Genomic DNA, 18,939 nt, shown 5'->3' on the forward strand with positions numbered 1-18,939 from the left:
TTTTGTCATAAACCCTTAGTAGTCATCTTTTATGTTTGTCACTGGGTTATGCAAGTATCTTACCAATAAAACGCATTCAAAAATCCTTGTCAACTTTGACAACACAGCATTTCTTTATTCAAGAAGCAACGGAAACAGCAAATTTGGACATACAAGGTTTTGGAAGGACAGTGTTGATATCTTAAATTCTAGAAAAGCTAATGAACATTTCCAAAAGGTGTAGTTCATTGAAAAAATAACGGGGCATGACGTCACAATATTTGGGGTAAGTTATTACATTGGAACCCACCTATTATCTGTACAGCCGAACATAAATACAGTTAATTGAAACAGCACAATGTATGAGTTTACGGAAAAATAATGTTAACAATTTCCAGTTTACTTACTGTTTGAAACCAACATACAAATCCCTCATTTATGAATGCCTAAAGGGTTTAAAATCTATGGACTGAAGTATAAACATGCATTGTGGCTACTAGTGGTTTGGTGGGAAATTCAGTCTGAGCTCAAGTTCACATTATGAACCTGCTGCAGTGTCCTTCCAACATTAGAGAAAGAGAAAGACTGCCACCTACTGTCACCAGTAACTAACTCCCCCATATCCCGTATCACCTGTTTTCATGTAAAATGGGCATTAGTCTACTTTAAAGATACGAAAGTTATGACCAATAACATAAAAGTTTTTCTTGCTTCTTTGGCGTTGGTCACTGATGGCTGAAGTAGGGAAATCAGTAGGCCATGGGACCCTTTCATCCAACCTGAGCGAAGGATTACGATTAGCACCGATTTTGTGCAGATTTGTCATCGTCATAAATCCACAGCTGTCTGGGGCATCACATATTTGCATGTCACTTCAAACACATTCCTCGCTTGCTTTACAGCTCCTTTCCAGTACTGACGAATGTCTCCTCATCGCTCCATTGTTTTCCTGAGCTCATCCACTAAGATGTCACGTTTTACGTCACGCTGTGGAAACGCTTGTTAGGAGCGGGTGGTCAATACAAAGTGCAAACTGTGTTTCTGCACCTCTGTCAACCCTTTTCTCTTCTCTCTGTTTATATCCTTTCTTCTCCCACCTCAAGCAGCTGGAAGACCAGTGAGGGTTTGTGTGTGTGTTCTCTTCTAACCAGCTGTTTGCTATTCCTCATGCTGATGGCCTGGGAGCCTCCCAGAATCCAAGCTAAGCCCTTGACCTAACGTCCCATTCATTCACAGCTCTGCCCTGAGTCGCACTACTGAGAGAATATCCATTTACTTACAAAAAATAAACTTTCCTTTATTGTTCTTTAGGACCACAGCTCTGGTCATTCTTTCAACCAATTTTCGTGCTTTTTCAACAATATTAAGAGTTTAAAAATACTTTATGCCAAACCCTTGTTGACTTAAGGTTACATTATCTCACAGTACAGTCTAACTCATCCAACACATTTGATATTTTGATATTTTTGTAAAGCAATTTATACGTAGACACAATGTCAGTTTGTCAACATATCATTTCATGTTATTATTTCAGGCACTTAATCTGAATCATTTAGATCTAAATCGTTTTAAGGTCATGAGAAACATATGTCAAATGGGTACTAGTACAGTACATTTACATGTACATTTAGTCATTTGGCAGACGCTTTTATCCAGAGCGACTTACAGTGCACTTATTAAAGGGACAATCCCCCTGGAGCAACATGGAGTAAAGTGTCTCGCTCAAGGACACACTGGTGGTGGCTGCTGGGATCGAACCTTTTGATTTACCAGTTCATTGGTTTAACCCACTAGACCACCATCTCAGAGTAGCATGTACATGCCTATCCGTCACTGGCCCTCTACTGTAATTCAATTTGTGGGAACGTCCAGCCTTATGGAGGGCAAATTCCATCTGCTGCAAACAGATTTTATGGGGTTTACAGAGCCCAATCGTTAGGGATTATTTTGACCCAAGTGGGCTGGTCCCTAGTGGGCTATGACACCATTAACTGTTAAAACTAAACTTTGGTCTCTGCCTAACATTTTAAGTTTATTTTGGAAGTAGGAATGTACTAGCATAGCACATTGTCCTCTCAAACCCAGTACTTGCATTGTCGATTACAACTGTCATCAAAATCTTTAATAATGACTGTCTGCATTTAAGGCCAAACATAATACGAAACATATCAGCAGTTTCCTGATGTTTGTAGATTTTTCTGGTCAACCAATGCAATTTTTACAAATTTTGTTATGTGGGAAAGTCAAAGTGCATTCAAATTCAAATTTACTCAGTGTTAAATATTCCACCCATCCATTTTCTTCCGCTTATCCTGGGCCGGATCGCGGGTGCAGCAGTCTAAGCAGGGATGCCCAGACTTCCCTCTCCCTAGACACTTCCTCCAGCTCTTCCGGGGGGACACCGAGGCGTTCCCAGGCCAGCCGGGAGACATAGTCCCTCCAGCGTGTCCTAGGTCTTCCCCGGGTCTCCTCCCGGTGGGACATGCCCGGAACACCTTCCCGGGAAGACGTCCAGGGGGCATCCGGAAATGATGCCCGAGCCACCTCAGCTGACCCCTCTCGATGTGAAGGAGCAGCGGCTCTACACTGAGCTCCTCTCGAGTGACTGAGCTTCTCACCCTATCACTAAGGGATCGCCCAGCCACCCTGCGGAGAAAGCTACTTTGGGCCGCCTGTATCCGGGATCTTGTCCTTTCGGTCATGACCCACAGCTCATGACCATAGGTGAGAGTGGGAACGTAGATTGACCGGTAAATTGAGAGCTTCGCCTTGCGGCTCAGCTCCTTCTTCACCACGACAGACCGGTACAGCGACCGCATTACTGCAGAAGCTGCACCGATCCGTCTGTCAATCTCCCTGTGGCGAGGCGCCGACCTAGGATCAGCGTCGCCTTGGAAACGGCCCTAAATGCCGTGTGCTCACACCACTCTGGGTTCTGGTTTATTCGCACCCACCGCAGTTTGACCCCCAGCGCAAGAGATTGAGGGGACAGCGAGGGAGACATGAAATCAGAACGACCTACCTGCACGAGCACGGACTGGCGGACTTTACACTACGAGCACCCCGGGTGACACCTCTTCTATTTTTTATTGTTGAGTTGTGCAATAAATGCCCCTTTGGTGTTGTTCGTATCACCCTTCTGCCTGTGTCGTGTCTCTCACCTCGTTACACTCCCGTTCCATCCTTCCCTCACTCGTGAACAAGACCCCCAGATACTTGAACTCCTCCACTTGAGGCAGGGACTCTCCACCCACCTGAAGTGGGCAAGCCTTTTCCGACTGAGAACCATGGCCTCAGATATGGAGGTGCTGATTCTCATCCCAGCCGCTTCACACTCGGCTGCAAACCCTCCAAGTGCATGCTGAAGGTACTGGTCTGATGGGGCCAGCACGACGACATCATCCGCAAAGAGCAGAGATGAAATCGTGTGGTCCAACATGCACCGGGAACAAGTCTGACTTACTGCCGGCAATGCGAACCAAGCTCCTGCTCCCGTCGTACAGGGACCGGATAGCCCTTAGCAAAGGGTCCCGAATCCCATACTCCCAGAGCACCCTCCACAAGATGCCGTGAGGGACACAGTCGAATGCCTTCTCCAAATCCCCAAAACCCATGTGGATTGGTTTGGGAAACTCCCATGAACCCTCCAGCACCCTGGAGAGGTTATAGAGCTGGTCCAGTGTTCCACGACCGGGACGAAAACCACACTGTTCCTCCGAGGTATCCGAGGTAATACCATCGGCCGGATTCTCCTCTCCAGTACCCTGACACAGACTTTCTAGGGGAGGCTGAGAAGTGTGATCCCGATTCTTAAAAAAAGGGACCACCACCCCGGTCTGCCAGTCCAAAGGCACTGTCCCCGACCGCCACGCGGTGCTGCAGAGGCGTGTAAGCCAAGACAGCCCCACAACATCCAGAGACTTGAGGTACTCAGGGCGGATCTCATCCACCCCCGGAGCCCTGCCACCGAGGAGTTTCTTGACTACTTCTGTGACTTCAGCCCGGGTGAAGGATGAGTCTGACGGCAGGATTGAGGAGATCCTCAAAGCATTCCTTCCGCCGCCCGATGATATCCCTGATGTCCCCGGTTAAATATTAATATTTCTATTAATTATTTTACCCCCAGACATCTTCGGCGGGATCTTGGAAATAAGAGATCAATTGCCTCACATCCAAGTAATGTTCCTGGCAAAGATACTGTATGTCATCTTGTTTTGTTTGGGTATTTTGTCAATTACCAAAAAGGGCTCATAAAGGAACGTCAAATTAAATGATAATTAAATGTAACTTAAAACCTAAACAAAATTACATATTCGCACTAGCAATATTAGTAAAGTTACACACATAATGTACAATATGGAATAAAAATGAAATAACATTATGTAGGATCTAAAATTTGAGATATAAACTATTACTATTAAAATGTGTGTCTGTTTTCAGAAAGTGAATTTGTTTTTTGTGTTTCATACTAATGTATACAGTCTGTGGCACTGTGCCAACTCTTTTCTTGCAAATATTCCTCACATTATTTAGGCAAAGTATCAACTAGTGTTGCAGACCACCTGCCATCTGCTAGTACATAAGATACTTTTATATGGCTTATTTGATTATGGCTGGTTTTGATGAAAGTAATATGTAAACAAAAGTAGAAAATGTAGAAAACACCATGGTTGCCAAATTTACTTAAGCATTTCAGGTCTTATATGGTTCAGTTTTGCCATATAAACTTATAAAATGTATATTCATGGGTGTGGCAGACACTGTTATAACAGTGCCTTAATGGAACAAGAATAGATATTTTTCTTCAGTGTTCCCTGACAATTAAACTCATGAGCTTTGGATAATTCTGCAATCACATTCTTTAAAAATAAATGTTCACAAATAACACTCTTTCCATAAAACAATCCCATGGTTTTAGGCTCTAGGTGTATTTTCGGAAACACATGTTATTTATATATTTTAGGGGCCAATAATATTGAATTTACATTGACCTGATCCAATAAATGAAGTCAAAATGTATCAACTAAACATTTACATGAAAGGGGTTTGATTGTGAGATGATGCCAATCCCAGCTTTAACCAACAGAGGGCTGTCCTGGACCGTGTGTACCAAGACTAACAGTTTGGGGAAAGTTTATAAAAGGTTTGCAGAAACCTACAGAAAAGGAATTACACTATACAAGATAAAAAATATTTGAATATTTGATTTATATATTAGAATAGTACAAATAATTATAATTGATATATCTCAAAACCGAGATACATTTATGGTCAAGAACTCGAGCTAAATCCAGCTTTGTAAATTAACTTCTGAATTATAGATATAAATGTTTCTGGGATATACAGATCATTATATTTCACAAAACTGTCATGGATTAACAAATCTCTAAATATATTTTAATCAATATCCATTAAAAAATTGAACATGAAAACCAGTCAGTAATTAAAAAATTACAGAGCCCACAAACTACAAACAAATAAGAAAAACAAGCTCAATCTACACATATATAAATGCATTTATAAAGACAAGTATTTACTGTACAGTAAATAAAAACAGTAGGTTGATCAAGAAGAATGATGTAAGTAGTAAGGAATATGATCGTCCAAATTTGGTCATCGAACAAAATACACAGAATCTGGATTTCTCATTTATCAACAGTGCTTTTTAAACATTTCAACATTTTAGCAGAAAACCAAACAAAGCTTGATTTGCGGTTGGCCAAAGTCCATTCTTCCTCTGAACCTTAATCTTCTCTTTGGTTGCAAGCCACGCTAAATCAAATCATAAACAGACATCTGTACAAGTGCTACATATGTCTGATTGTATTTAACAGCTTCATTAAAAGTACAAAAGATCAGAAAACAATAACTTACATATGACAGTCCAGAAGGACGTACACAGGTTCTTCATGAGTACTGTCTAAACACCATAAAACACTATTGTGTAAATTCTTTTTTCAAATCATCAGCTTCAATTTGTGCATAAATTGAAAATTCTGCAGATAAAGGATTGTCACTGCATACTGTAAGTCCTCATGTAGTCTAAGAGCTAACGGAGTATATTTGTTGTTTGTTAAACAGTGATTTCATCTATTTGAAAGGCCATACCCTTGGTATGCCAGTTAATGTACAGTAAATATTGCTTTGACAAGCACGTCATGAGAGACATTTAAAGAAATGTTTATCAAAGCACAGTGAAAGATTTAATCACATGTCAGAGAAGCCACTCAACAAATGGGTTCTTCAACCATTTAAGTCATCATATCCTGCCACAACATACAACTCCTCCCGTTAAATCTTTACAACAGCTGACCTTTGGAGCCTTTTCATCCATTTTCACCCTTTCTTTTCCCAAATTCTGCCTAAAGGTTCTTCCTTGATGTGATCACTTACCATCCAGACTCTATGCACCGCTGCCAGGTATGAAGTTTCACTCAGACCTTGAGCTAAGCAGTCACAAGTATCCTCCTAAAGACAGGTTGGGATGAGGCCTGTTATTCTGATGCTGTGCAAGATGTGTCGTGCCACATTCTGCTCTGATCCCCATTCCTACATTCTGTCCCAGTTGCCCGTTCCTCTCCAAACCTCCTCTGTCCAGGCTGCTAAGCAGCTCTTCGAGGTCCTGAGCAATAAATGCACTCAAGTCTGCATCACCTGCAGTAATGTAAGGTGAGGAGAGCTCCTGGGAGCAACTGATGGATACAGTGTTGAGAAGGTTTCTGTAAGAGTTCTCAGATTCCAGAGGAGACGTCTCCTTGTAAAAGTACCCTGACTGCTGAAGCTCTGGCTGGAAGAGAGGAGGAACCTGCTGGCTGTCGCTGGCTGGAACATTTGTGATGTTTTTACAAACCTGAGCATTTCCGAAAGCATTGTGCACCTGAAGAGGTGGAAGGTTTGGAAGTTGCTGGTTGTCCATGAGAGCTGTGTGCCACTGCTGGTTCATGATCCGAAACTGTTGCTTTTGGACATTTATGTGTGAAAGTTTACATTGTGTGACTTCCGTCCCATCATATGGATCAGACAGTGTGCAAAGATTATTTTGATGTTCCTGTTCTCCTTTGGTGTCCATTATGAAGGACATCTTTTGTTCCTTAGAAATTGTGTGAGAATCACTTATGGAATACAGACGCTGATCCTCTGAAGAGAACAGAGGTGCCTTCTGTAAGGTATGGTTCAGGTTCCCTCGAACATCACTGGACAGTGTACGATCGGTCGTATTCCTGAGAGAGTGCTGGACGTAAGACAAGACCCCATCTGTGAGGTCCCCCGTGTTGTTGCCACCATCAAAGTCAATGCTAAGGAACAGTTTATCTTGCTGAAGGAGCGTCAGATCATCAGGGCTGATCCCTAAACTCCCCATGAAGCTCAGTATGTCACAGCTGTCATCTCCTCCGAACCTCATGATTGGCTGCCATTCAAATAGAGAGCTCTCAGACGGTGAGAGAACACTCGGAGAGATATCACACAGATCATTCATCCCTAAGCGGTGTATGGAGGGTAATGTTTCATCTGAGCCTGCAGGGCACACATATATAGACTCATCTTGCCTCAGCATGGAGGCCAGCAGGGAGTCAGGATCTAAAGTTTTGGGTCGATCGGTGTCACCGGGAGCACTGAGATCAGAAGGTGTGTTGCTGCTTTGGGATCTGGGCAGGTTCGTTTCGTAAAGAACACCCTCACCTGTGGTAAAGCTGAAGGGGAGAGTCATAGTGCGCTTTCTCAGGTACTCCTCACCCTCCTCGTCCCTACAGAAGATGAAATGACTCCATGTCAGACAAAGATTTTGCATCCACAGAAGACAAATCTGATTAAGTTCCCACTAGGATGTAATATGTGAGTTCACACACGTTCAGAACATACAAAAAAAAGATTACTAAATCCGCAAATGTTTTAAAAGTTCTGTTATCATTTAATCACCCTATCATTTTAACATGCATGACTTTCTTTCTTCTGCAGAACACAAAAGAAGATATTTTAATGACGTTAGTAACCAAACACCAGTGGAAACAATTGACTTGAGTATATATCGTGTAGACACAAAACCAATGCAAGTGCATACCTGCAAACTCAGAAGAGGTGAAAAAGGTGACAGCCATACGAGGCGAGGGGGGGTTTGGGGTTGTATATAAGGGGGTTGTATTGTCATTTTCTTCAGGCTTTTGGCCTGCAAAAGTTTTTTAAGTGCAAAGCATGACACCAAAGGAGCAGCTTATCACATGCAGTTGACTATGAAACCATTTACTGATACCGTGTGTCCTAGGTCAGGATAGAGAAAGAAAATTTCTCACAGAGATGAATAAGGACGTACGTGATCGCTCTCTGAGAGGAGATGATGCAATCTGGTTGCCCATTTTTGTAGATAAGCCTGGCGTTGGCCTGGACCCAAACCCAGTGATTGTATTTAGTCAGGAGCCTGAAAACAGTCAAGCCGCTTTCACCCGTCTTAATCACTGCAGGGAACAAACAAGATACAACAATTCTGTTGTTAATGTTGCTACTATTAGCATTTAAATGATCTTTAATATCTTCACAGCTGTTACATAAACTAAGTGCTGCTTAAAACCAATGGCTGATATGTATTGTTTTTCCAGACACAACAAGTTTTATTAAATTAAATACATTTTATGAGATTAAATCTTAACTAATAACTTAAAGTTTGTCATTTTAAACCTGTATGACTTTGTTTCTTCTGCAGAACACAGAAGAAGATATTTTGAAGAATGTTGAACCAAACAACGGGTGTTGCCATCGACTGTGTCCATAAAAGTGAATAGGTACCACCGTTGTTCGGTTACCAACATTTTTTTAAATGTCTTTTATGTTCTGCAGAAGAAATAAAGTCATCAAGGTTTGAAATGACAAGAGGGTGAGTAAATGATAACAAAATATTCATTTTGGGGGAATTAATATTAAGAAATGATGATAAACTTTTATGCTGTGAACAGGTCCCTCAACATGATTTTATTACCATCCACCAACGACAAATGAGTCCACAGTGTTTCAAAGCAAGCTGTGTGTTGTGGTATAGTGTCTTTATCCATAAACAATAAAAAAGTCTTACTGCGTATGTGGTTCTCGGCGCAATACAGCATGTCAGCCGCATGAATGAACTGATAACCTGAGCCACGGTAACACAGCTCTGCCTCTGTGTATCCCAGAACAATCTTCCCTCTGTAAAGAAGCCAAAGAACACACAGCTTTGAAAGTGAAACGAGATGCTGAAGCATTCAAACAGTTACTATTTACAAAAGAACAAACCAATTTCCTATTTCCCAGACAAATTTGTATGCGCTTTAATATGTGGTGAACTAGTTATGGTTCTGATTACAATAGCGTTCTCTCATATTACTAAATAATTCCTTTACCAAAAAATGTATTTGCCAATAAGGCCCGAAAAGGTAGCACAGAGAAGAAGTAAAACCAGCATTCAAATCGAATTCAAGACTTGTGATTGTAGCTCTGTTTATGTGGCTTACTTTGCATCACATGCAGTGGGAGTGAAATCGAGCTTGTGTTTGGTTCTGAACATGAAGCTCTTGGTGCCGATCTCCAGTATGGAAGGCACCTGAACAGGGCAGACCAGAGCAAACAGGGCCAGCTGAGAAGGGATGGGTTTTCCATCAGCTGTCTTCTCACTCTGTCCATACAGGAACTTCAGCCGCCCCTGAAAATTCACGGCCTGTGTAGAAATAAGGCATGAGGAAGACAACATGACGATCACATGATCAACACCTCACCCCAAGCAGAAGATTATAAAGCATTTCCTATTAAGACAATGATCTATCACTGAACCAAAAGAGTGCACTTTATCTACCCTTGCAAGTATTGATGTGTGATATACAAAAGAGTGCAATTATATACTTTTAAAGGTGATTTCATACTACATTTAAATCCTAATTGGTAATCTCAACACTAGGGTAATGTCATAATGCTTAATCCTATTTGAAAAAGCTTTGGGTACAGAATGTATTTAGCAGAGACATTTAACCAAGGAACATCTGAATGGGTTCATTGACTGAGTCATTGCACCAAGCTGTGTGGATGTCCTGAACCACAGATGAACTCAAGCAAACAGGGACCGACTCAGGAATGATCTCAACATTATAACAGACGTGTCCTTAAAATTGTACAGCCGCAGACTTAATATTAATCCAAAAAACGCTAACAAAAGTGTCTTTTGTTATGTGATGAATGTTCTGTATTTTCAGGATTATTGCATTATCATTTGCTTTCCTCAAAAGACCAGCGTACATTACAGGGTATTTACAACCAAAATACTTTTAATTACAGGGTTTGCAAGGCAAGAAACATTTTGAAAGCCCTTTGTGCTGCTCTCCGAAATTTCAAGAATTAATACGGCTTCAATGTACTGGCCCCATTTAAACTTTGGAGATCATTTCATTTCGAGTACATTTAAAGGTCCAGTGTATGAAATTTAGTGGCATGTAGCGTTGAGGTTGCAAATTGTTACCAACGGCTCACTCCACCCCTCGCTTTCGTAGCACTAAGGTGGCTGACACAGGACAAACATCTCATCTCGTCATAACGTATTTACGGAACGCGCTCTGTAGAGTAGTTTGTCTGTTTAGGGCTACTGTAGAAACAACATGAGGGTTTCCGTGTAAGGGGACTCCTGGTGTCTGTAGATAGAATTAGCTTATTCGAAGATAATAAAAACATAATGTTTCATTATGTAAGCTCTTTATATTCCTCTGAAGACATAGTTATGTATATTAGGTTGCATTTCAGTCAGTAGATCCTTCGAAAAATTATACTTTGGGCCTTTAAGATTTACACTTACAAGACGTTCGCTTGAACACGATTTCCTGTTATGTAAAGTAAGCTTGGGTTACAATTGAGGTCTTAATTTCTCGCCATTTCAATTTAAAGTCTACAAATTTTTAGCATCTCATATCATATCACGGTAAACCTACAAAATAAGCTTTGCAGAATGTATCAGGAATGTATAAGTAAAATGTGCATTTCACATTGTTTCTCAACTCACAAGAAACCCAGAAGAGCTATCCAACAGACATCTTAGCCTGCAAACAAAATTTTGCTCAAGGAATGTGGAGTTCTCTGGTCGTAACTGCTCTGAACTGTTGTACATCTGAGGCAGTGGTGCATCATGGGAAGCTTGGCAAAACAAAGCAAAGTACATTTTAGCTTGTATATGGAATAAGCCTTGGCCTATTAATTCAATACAAATTTGTATAAGATTATGTAATGGTAAACATCGAATAATACGAGTAAACTGTCTGTCACAACTGTCGTGTAAAGTTCTGACATTGAGTGTTCTTTAAAACTGCCAAGCGTTAGATCTCTTATGAAAACTCATGGATTGGAAAAAAAAATAACCCATTCTAAAAGCAGAAGAAACTGGGACAGCTCTTAAACGCCAACTGTCAGACTGGAGTTGGGTGTAGCAAGTGTATTTGGTAGAGTAGAAAGGAATCAAACTTAATAAAAATGGGCAGTACCTCTATGATACAACTGTAAATCGCTTCTATTGTCAATTTTCTGTGGCCAAATCTGTACTGATCGGTCTTGAGAGATGTACATGTGTTGTTTACCTTGTACTAGCTGTCCAGTGTCTGGGGTGGAGCTGGGGTTGTGCGCCAAGTGGAGCTGTTTCTGAAACTCAGCCCGGTCATCAGTGTGAACAAGCTCATAAACACTCTGATGGATAAGATCCGACTGCAAGCCAAACACATTCAAGAGATCTTATTCTGTACTTCAACAGATAATTAAACTAAATGATACATCCTCATAATTCTAAAGCATAAGCACACATAATGATGTGTTTTCATTCAAATCTGTTTAGATTCTGTTTTAACACTAAATATAATATTAGTTAATATTAGTAATGCCGCAATTTGGCAATTCCAATGTTATGGATGTGACTGCTTCGGTCAAAACTTGAAATATTAATTCTCAAAGGATACATTTATTACCAATATTTTACATTTTCAGTTTATTTTACTGAGCACCTATTGATACAGACCAGACATCAGAAAAATGTACGTTACCCATAAAACATAAAATAGTTGCTATGCTTTTATTAATTTTCATGTGCCCATTTATGAGGAATATGGACGGTTATGAATGTGACTATTTGCTTACCTGGACAAAAATGCTTTAAAAGCTTTAAGAGCGAATTCACATGGGTATTTAAAACACCAAATATTGTAACCTGACCTATCAGTATTCTAAAATTTGATTTTTTTTTTTCATTTTAACCTTAACATTTGCATGGAATTGTACAAACCCTTGGCCCTGCAATTCCTTCCTAACCCTGTAATATTTACTATGTGCACAAAGCAAGCCAGACCTGTTGGAACCCCAAGTAGTCCGCAACGGTGGAGGAAGTGTAGAAGATTGTGCCATTTGAGGTGACCACCAAGACAAACCCATTTATAACCTATGAAAGGAGAAGTAGCAGTTATAGTCTTTAGCCTTTTTTGGATCAAACATTTAAAGTTTGTACCTGATCTTTGTTTTTAGATTTGCTAATCAGTTCTGTAAATGTGTGGATCTTTATTTGTGAATTTGTTGATCTATTTTGTTTAATAGAGATGTTAATGTTTTACAGGACGTGTATGAGAAGCTCACCTGTAGCAAGAGCTCTCCTTCCGGCAGCTCCTGAACTTTGATCTTGTTTGCTGGGTGGCTGGAGTTCTTTGAGTTCAGGGTCACTGTAACAGCAAACATGCATTAAAGCAACTGTCTCTGCACAACAGTTAATGGCTATTCTTTAACAGACGATGATCCAAGGAACCAAGAACCATTATACCTAATGTCTTTGAGCTGTTGATCAGACACAATGTTTCTAACATTCGTAACCTAATGAACATGGATTTTGGCATCAGACATGTCCAAAACTGAAAGAAATTTTTAATGCCTTGTTGTATAACAATGGAAAACCACTTGTGCTTGGAACAACTCGGATGAAATGTTTGCTCATGGAGTGGTTACAACATACAGTACAAGGGCAATGAGAGGTCAGAACACACATCAGTCTGACATAAATTATGTAACTAACTCATTTTGAAGTGTATCAGATGTTAACCGCACAGTTGGGAAGTTACAAACTGTACAGCACTTCACAAATTGAAACATTGCTAAAACACACAAAGATACAAACATGCTCCACTCTGCCAAGCAACCTTGTTTCTATTGAGAACAATGGTTTGCACTTATTAGATGCCATTACTGAATGAAAAGGCGATTTCTTGCCTTTGTGTCAACAAACCCCTTCTGGTATAAAACTGTGTGCCAGTCTAACATTGAGATCATATTTGCATCTGTTTATTAGTGCTTTTCTTATGCAACATCTTCCCCCTTGTTCGCAATGGTTCACATCAAAGCTTGACATTATAGGGTGACTCGGGTCAAAACTTGCTCCTGGAGCTAGTGACTATCAAACAAGTTTCGTAACTCTTTTTAAAGAAGTCAAGAGGTCAATGAGTCTGTTTCGATTACTCACGCAAACCCAGACCTCTTCCCCCAGAACCGGCCTCCAGAGACTCTGGGTAATTGCGAACCAAACAATCAGCAGGTCTCCATACTGCCTTGGGAGGAAACCACAGCAGTACATACCACTCCTGCTTAGCCTGTTTCTCATGAAATCCATTATGGCTTTAAGATCCCTTCAATGTTGACCCCCTGACACACCCCAACACAGCACACCGATTCTGCAAAATGCCAGTTCATTGCCACACTGTTCCAGCCACTATTCCTGCCTTTTCACATAAATAAAACAAAGGTTGCACAATTTCCTGAATATTGATCGAGTACCTTCCCTGGCTCTTTTTGTTAAGTCTCTTCCTTAAAAAAGTTGAATTGATGCCTTTATACCTTTCAATTCGGGCGCGCAACTGCACCCTTAACAGAGCATAATGGTAAAGAGCACCTGCATTCACTGCTAGCAAAGCCACAGCAGTCTATTCTATAACTGATGTTACAAAGGAAATGTGTTATTCATACCAAAATATTGTTCCGAAGGCTGTTAAACGATTAATCGCGAGTTATTGCATCAAGAATAAAAGTTTGTGTTTAGATTATAAATGTCTGTGTACTGTGCAGATTAATTTTGTATTTATAAACCCAAAAACATACATGTACATGTTAATATTTTTAGATCTAGTTATTTATATTTACCATTAAGTGGAATTATATATAAACATTTATTAATTTGTATATATTTATTCTTAAATATATGCATGCATCTGTATGTTTTTATAAATACTAAATTAATACGCACAGTAAACAAATATCTTTACACATGTATTGTGTAGACACAAACTTTGATTCTGGTATGCGATTAATCGTTTGAAAGATCAAATTTTAAAAAAAGAAAGCTAGTTCTTAAAGTGATACTTCACCCAAAAATGAAAATTGTGTCATCCTTTTTACAACGTCAGATAGTTTCAAACCTGCATACATTTATTTGTACTGCTGAACACACATGAAGATATCTGGAAGATTGTCAAAATTGATTCCCAAAGTATTTATTTTTCCTACTATGGCAGTAAATGGTGTGTGAGATCTGACATTTTTCCAAATTTCTTCCTGTGTGTTTAGCAAAACAAAGAAACTTATACAGATTTGGAAGGATGAGTAAATGATGACAGAATTTTCATTTTGGGGTGAAGTATCCCTTTACGACATGCAATTTACAGCCTAAAAGGACTAAGCCTTCAGTTCATTGCTGTCAGGTCTACACTATATCGTACTTTTGAGTAATAAACATACTGAATACACCTTTTGGGGCTGTGTCCACCAAGGCGCTTCTGCTAGCATAAAGCATCATAGTAACCAACGAGACTCCGCTTGAAAAAAAAAACGCAGTTTAAGCATTCGCAACCGCCGTTTTCAGCCAGCGCCCGGTTGCAAACGTGCCTCAGTGGGTCTGAAGCCTTAATAGAGATTAACAGATATATTGGCCAATAAAAGGTATCGGTCAATAAAAGCAATTTTACACACAATTGGCTATCGACTGAAATATTCAATGATTATGTGCTCTGTATATAGAAAATGTTAAGAAACATCACAAGTTTAATGTTAAATATAAATAGTCATTATATGAATAAATAACATTCAGCAGATTATGAAATATGAATCCAATTTTGAATGGGTATAGGCAGATATCACTCTGAATATTCAGCTATCGGTATCGGTGTAGAAATTTAGTATCGGTAACTTTAAATATAATTTATAATCTCGAACATTGCAGCATGCATCATATTTGTTCTTGAACCTGTGAAAGGATTAACACCTCTGAACAGAACCAAGTGCCGGAGAAATTCGATAAAGCTCCTTTAATTCCTATCATACATCGAATTACATGAGCAAGGATCACTGTTACAGTGTCAACAAACTTGCAATGCACTCCTGGTTTGGTACTTATCACACATCAAGTTGATCCCAATCAATGTCTTCAGTTTAGTGATTCATGCATAAAACAGCTAAACCGAAACATTTGGACGGGTGCAAGAAAAATTATCCAAGCCCTAAATAAAAGATAAGCTAATATTTTCATCAGTCAAAAACATGTTCCTATTGTTCATTCCGAGCGAAAACTGCAGAGCAACTGGGATGCCCTGTGATAAGCGTTTAATCTATTGAGCACAGCCAGCAAACAAAAGGAACGTCACATCAACCTCTGCATGCTGAAGACAAAACTGTTGCCTTACGACAGATTTTTATTTTTTATATTATGCGCAACATGTTAATATCCTATACAACATTCTACTAATATTTAAGCAACCTGTCTTAAAGTTGACAAAATTAGCATTTATCCAATCAAACTAAAACCTCTGACATTTGAAATAAAAGTGCTATTGTTGCTGTATTGCTTGGGTTTCCTTTGAAAGGGAAAGCATATGATTACAATTTTTTATTTTACTTTCCGCAGGATCTCCCACACCCAAGTGACATCCTGTTTTTTTTTTTCAAATGCCCACTCTCCTCTGTCTCATTGGGTCTATCACACTGTAAAGAGCTCTGAGACGTGTCTGGCCCTCGTAAGAGGAAACCAGCGTGTAAATATTGAGGTTGTTTAAGGTTTTAGCCTAGTTTTGTTTTTAACCACTTAAAAATGATCTATTATCCATTCACTTTGTTCATTCACAATGGAGGAAAAGTCTTGCTCCTGGAGAGGAGGTGGCTTTTAAAGTGTTCTTGAAGATAAGTTCACAGAAGACAATATAATGATATAATGCACTTTAATCTCTTAGATTTGATTGATTTGGGCATCCACTCAGTGGAATAAACACAAAAGGTGTTCAGCCGTTTCAGTGTGTGACCATGTATCTTTGAGGGGATATACTGTATCATGTATTACCATTAAAGTGACTTTTGGCCCGCAGATAGCTCACACTTAGCCTCAGAACAGTGAGTTTGTCCAACTTGGATATGACCTCTTGCGGGAAGGGAAGCTCGCTGGCCAACCTGTCCAACTCTCCATTCAAGCGGTCCCGATGGCGTTTGGAAGGATTCGTTTTGACACTTTTAGAGGGAGCCTGCTGCACACTAAAAAAGACACTGGCTTTACTGTAAATGTTAGATTAGAGTATAATAGGACAGCCACATTAGTTGATGAATCTATTTGTGATGAGTATTGAGTTTCATATTTGTATTCTTTACTAAAAGATCATACATAGAAAATATTTATGTAGTATTAATGTCGTGCAAAGATATGACACAGCCCTTAAGAAAATCAACCATGGTTTTATTATAGTAAAAGTGTAGTAACCATGTTTTTTGGCAGATTGATTAGCATTTGTATCACCACAATCTCACTACAAATAACATGATAAAACCATGGTTACTAGTGTGGGAAGTCTCATTTTGTGGTTAATATGGTTTTACTACAACTATGGTTGGGGTTAAATCATGGTTCGTTTTCGTAAGGGACATCAGTGCAAACAATCTGAGGTCTACAGCTTGTTCATACAATTCATATAAACAAAAGAGTTTATGTAAACAATACGTGCTGAACTCAGTAACTTAGGCTATAACTCAAAAATAGTGTAGGCAGTTTGAAACAGCCTGATCATCTAACGTTAGCTGCGCATATAGCAAACAATTAAAGCGCTAACATCTTAATGCTTAAAAAGTTAAAAAAGCAATTTATGACTTTATTAAAATTATGTTTCATTACCTTTTTGGCACAGGTTTCCTCCGTTTGCGACTTGCATAAACATTAGTGGAGCTCATAATTCCCACAGAGTCAGACTGGTGGTTACAGTAGTTTTGCTAGCAGGCTAACCTCAATGGGTTAGAGATTAGCTTTATACTCAAGTAAATAAACAACTATCCGACAGCGCTCTTTAAATCGGAACACTCCACATTTACTGAGACAGTTAAAGCACAGCGGTTGACATGAGACAGAGAATTAAAACATCTCTGTCTTTAATCTCTGTCTGTCATGGCTAGGCTACAATGACAAGCTATCAGCGTCGCATCTAACTTTCTAAAACTCTACTAGCACTCATTCTCCAGTTTTATACTCAGCTGTCACATGCTGATACTAACAGATAGTCCTGGTTAACTGCTGTAAGTTTGAAAGCGCACCACAGTGACAGTCTGGGTCAGACTCGGAGCCCCTCCCTCGCACTCTTACCACCTGCTAAACTAAACACCCCCTAGAATTAAAGAACTACATGTAGACTGTGGTTTCGTCTCAGTGTGGATTTTGTAGCATAAACCTTACTAACCACATCATGGTAACCACCAAAATAACATAATTACAAAAGTTACAGTTGCTATAGAGTGAAACCATAATAAATCGAAATGAGATCTTCATTATACAATGTGAGAAACTTTCAGAATTTAGTGTGTTTGTTTGATTGATGATGGCTTATATAACAGTACAATAAAATACCAAGATAGCAGTTTTATTACAAGAAAGAAAACATATTTGTTAGGGAGCTAGGCTACTGTAGGCCTTTGTGTCTTTTATATCTGGTACATGATAAATGCAGAACAGTTTGTAGTCATTTATATTTAACCAATGTTGACAAATTGCACATTTAATATTTCATATAGCTTTTATCTATTTATTGCTATTTATTTCATAATTTTGGCAAAATGGACGTGCATGTATAGTTTTGTTTGTCTCCTCTTTAAAAAACCTCTCTTCTAAATGTGCATTTTTTCATAATTGACGGTGCCAGACATAACCCCTTTAACAACACAAATGACTAGTTAAAGACGGTTGTTTGGAAAAGCTTATCACAGTAATCGCCTTAAAACCAAAAAGCTTTTTTATTCGGACATTGTACATTATTTATATTAATGTGGATTTAAAACCCTTATTTTTCTATAAACTTTCTATAAGTTATAAACTCAAAGACAGATATTTAAACCAACTGTAATTGATGTGGCAAGATCCTGTCTTTCTTTTCTTAAGCATGTTTGTCTTTTCCTATAATTTCTATACTGTAGATGAACTTGGACAGCAACTGTACATCTTTTCTTTAGGTTCTTTTAAAAATTGAACATTTTCTAAGATTTTATCCTGCAGTAAGTCATAAAAACAAAAGTGTTAAAGGCCTTTGGTCAACATATCCCCTTAACCGTACAAAATGATTTGTGTGAGTTAAAACATATGGTCATCCACAACAAAATACAGACTTCTACATTTACATTTAGTCATTTAGCAGACGCTTCTATCCAAAGCGTCTTACAAGTTGGGTAAACAATGGAAGCAATTGGGTCAAACATTAGGACAACAAAAAGCATAAGAGCAACAAAAACATGTCTCACAAAGCCGACTACAGTGTACAGAGTCAAGTTTAGTTTATCTAAGCTATTTTTTTTTGATAATGTTGAAAAGATATAGAAATCTGAAATTATCGGTCAGGTGCAGATGTAAGAGATGTGTTTCAGCTGATTCTTAAAGATGGCGACAGAATCTGCTGATCTTTTAGCAGCAGGCAGATCATTCCACAAATG

At 39.2% G+C, this 18,939-nt stretch overlaps 1 protein-coding gene across 1 annotated transcript; it reads right to left on the reverse strand.

Annotated features, from left to right (window-relative positions):
• Positions 1 to 5,354: 5,354 nt before the first annotated feature.
• On the reverse strand, positions 5,355 to 17,560 carry ahr1a (aryl hydrocarbon receptor 1a). Its single transcript, XM_056762269.1, has 10 exons — positions 17,144 to 17,560; positions 16,325 to 16,512; positions 12,592 to 12,674; positions 12,311 to 12,400; positions 11,553 to 11,676; positions 10,985 to 11,115; positions 9,456 to 9,658; positions 9,041 to 9,150; positions 8,288 to 8,429; positions 5,355 to 7,724 (listed from the first exon to the last, which is right to left on the reverse strand). Exons 1-10 carry the CDS (start codon positions 17,197 to 17,199, stop codon positions 6,434 to 6,436), a joined length of 2,418 nt encoding a protein of 805 aa, XP_056618247.1. The 5' UTR covers positions 17,200 to 17,560; the 3' UTR covers positions 5,355 to 6,433.
• Between the last annotated feature and the right edge of the window lie 1,379 nt (positions 17,561 to 18,939).

The sequence above is a fragment of the Triplophysa dalaica genome, chromosome 12 (genome assembly GCF_015846415.1).
Source record: "Triplophysa dalaica isolate WHDGS20190420 chromosome 12, ASM1584641v1, whole genome shotgun sequence".
Taxonomy (NCBI): Eukaryota; Metazoa; Chordata; class Actinopteri; order Cypriniformes; family Nemacheilidae; genus Triplophysa; species Triplophysa dalaica.

Coding starts and splice junctions, on each gene's coding strand:
- ahr1a (XM_056762269.1), bottom strand. CDS start 17,199: ATGAGCTCCACTAATGTTTATGCAAGTCGCAAACGGAGGAAACCTGTG. Junction 12,675..16,324: donor GGCCAAAAGTCACTTTAATG/GTAATACATGAT, acceptor TTGCTGTTACAG/TGACCCTGAACTCAAAGAAC. Junction 12,401..12,591: donor AAGGAGAGCTCTTGCTACAG/GTGAGCTTCTCA, acceptor CTCCTTTCATAG/GTTATAAATGGGTTTGTCTT.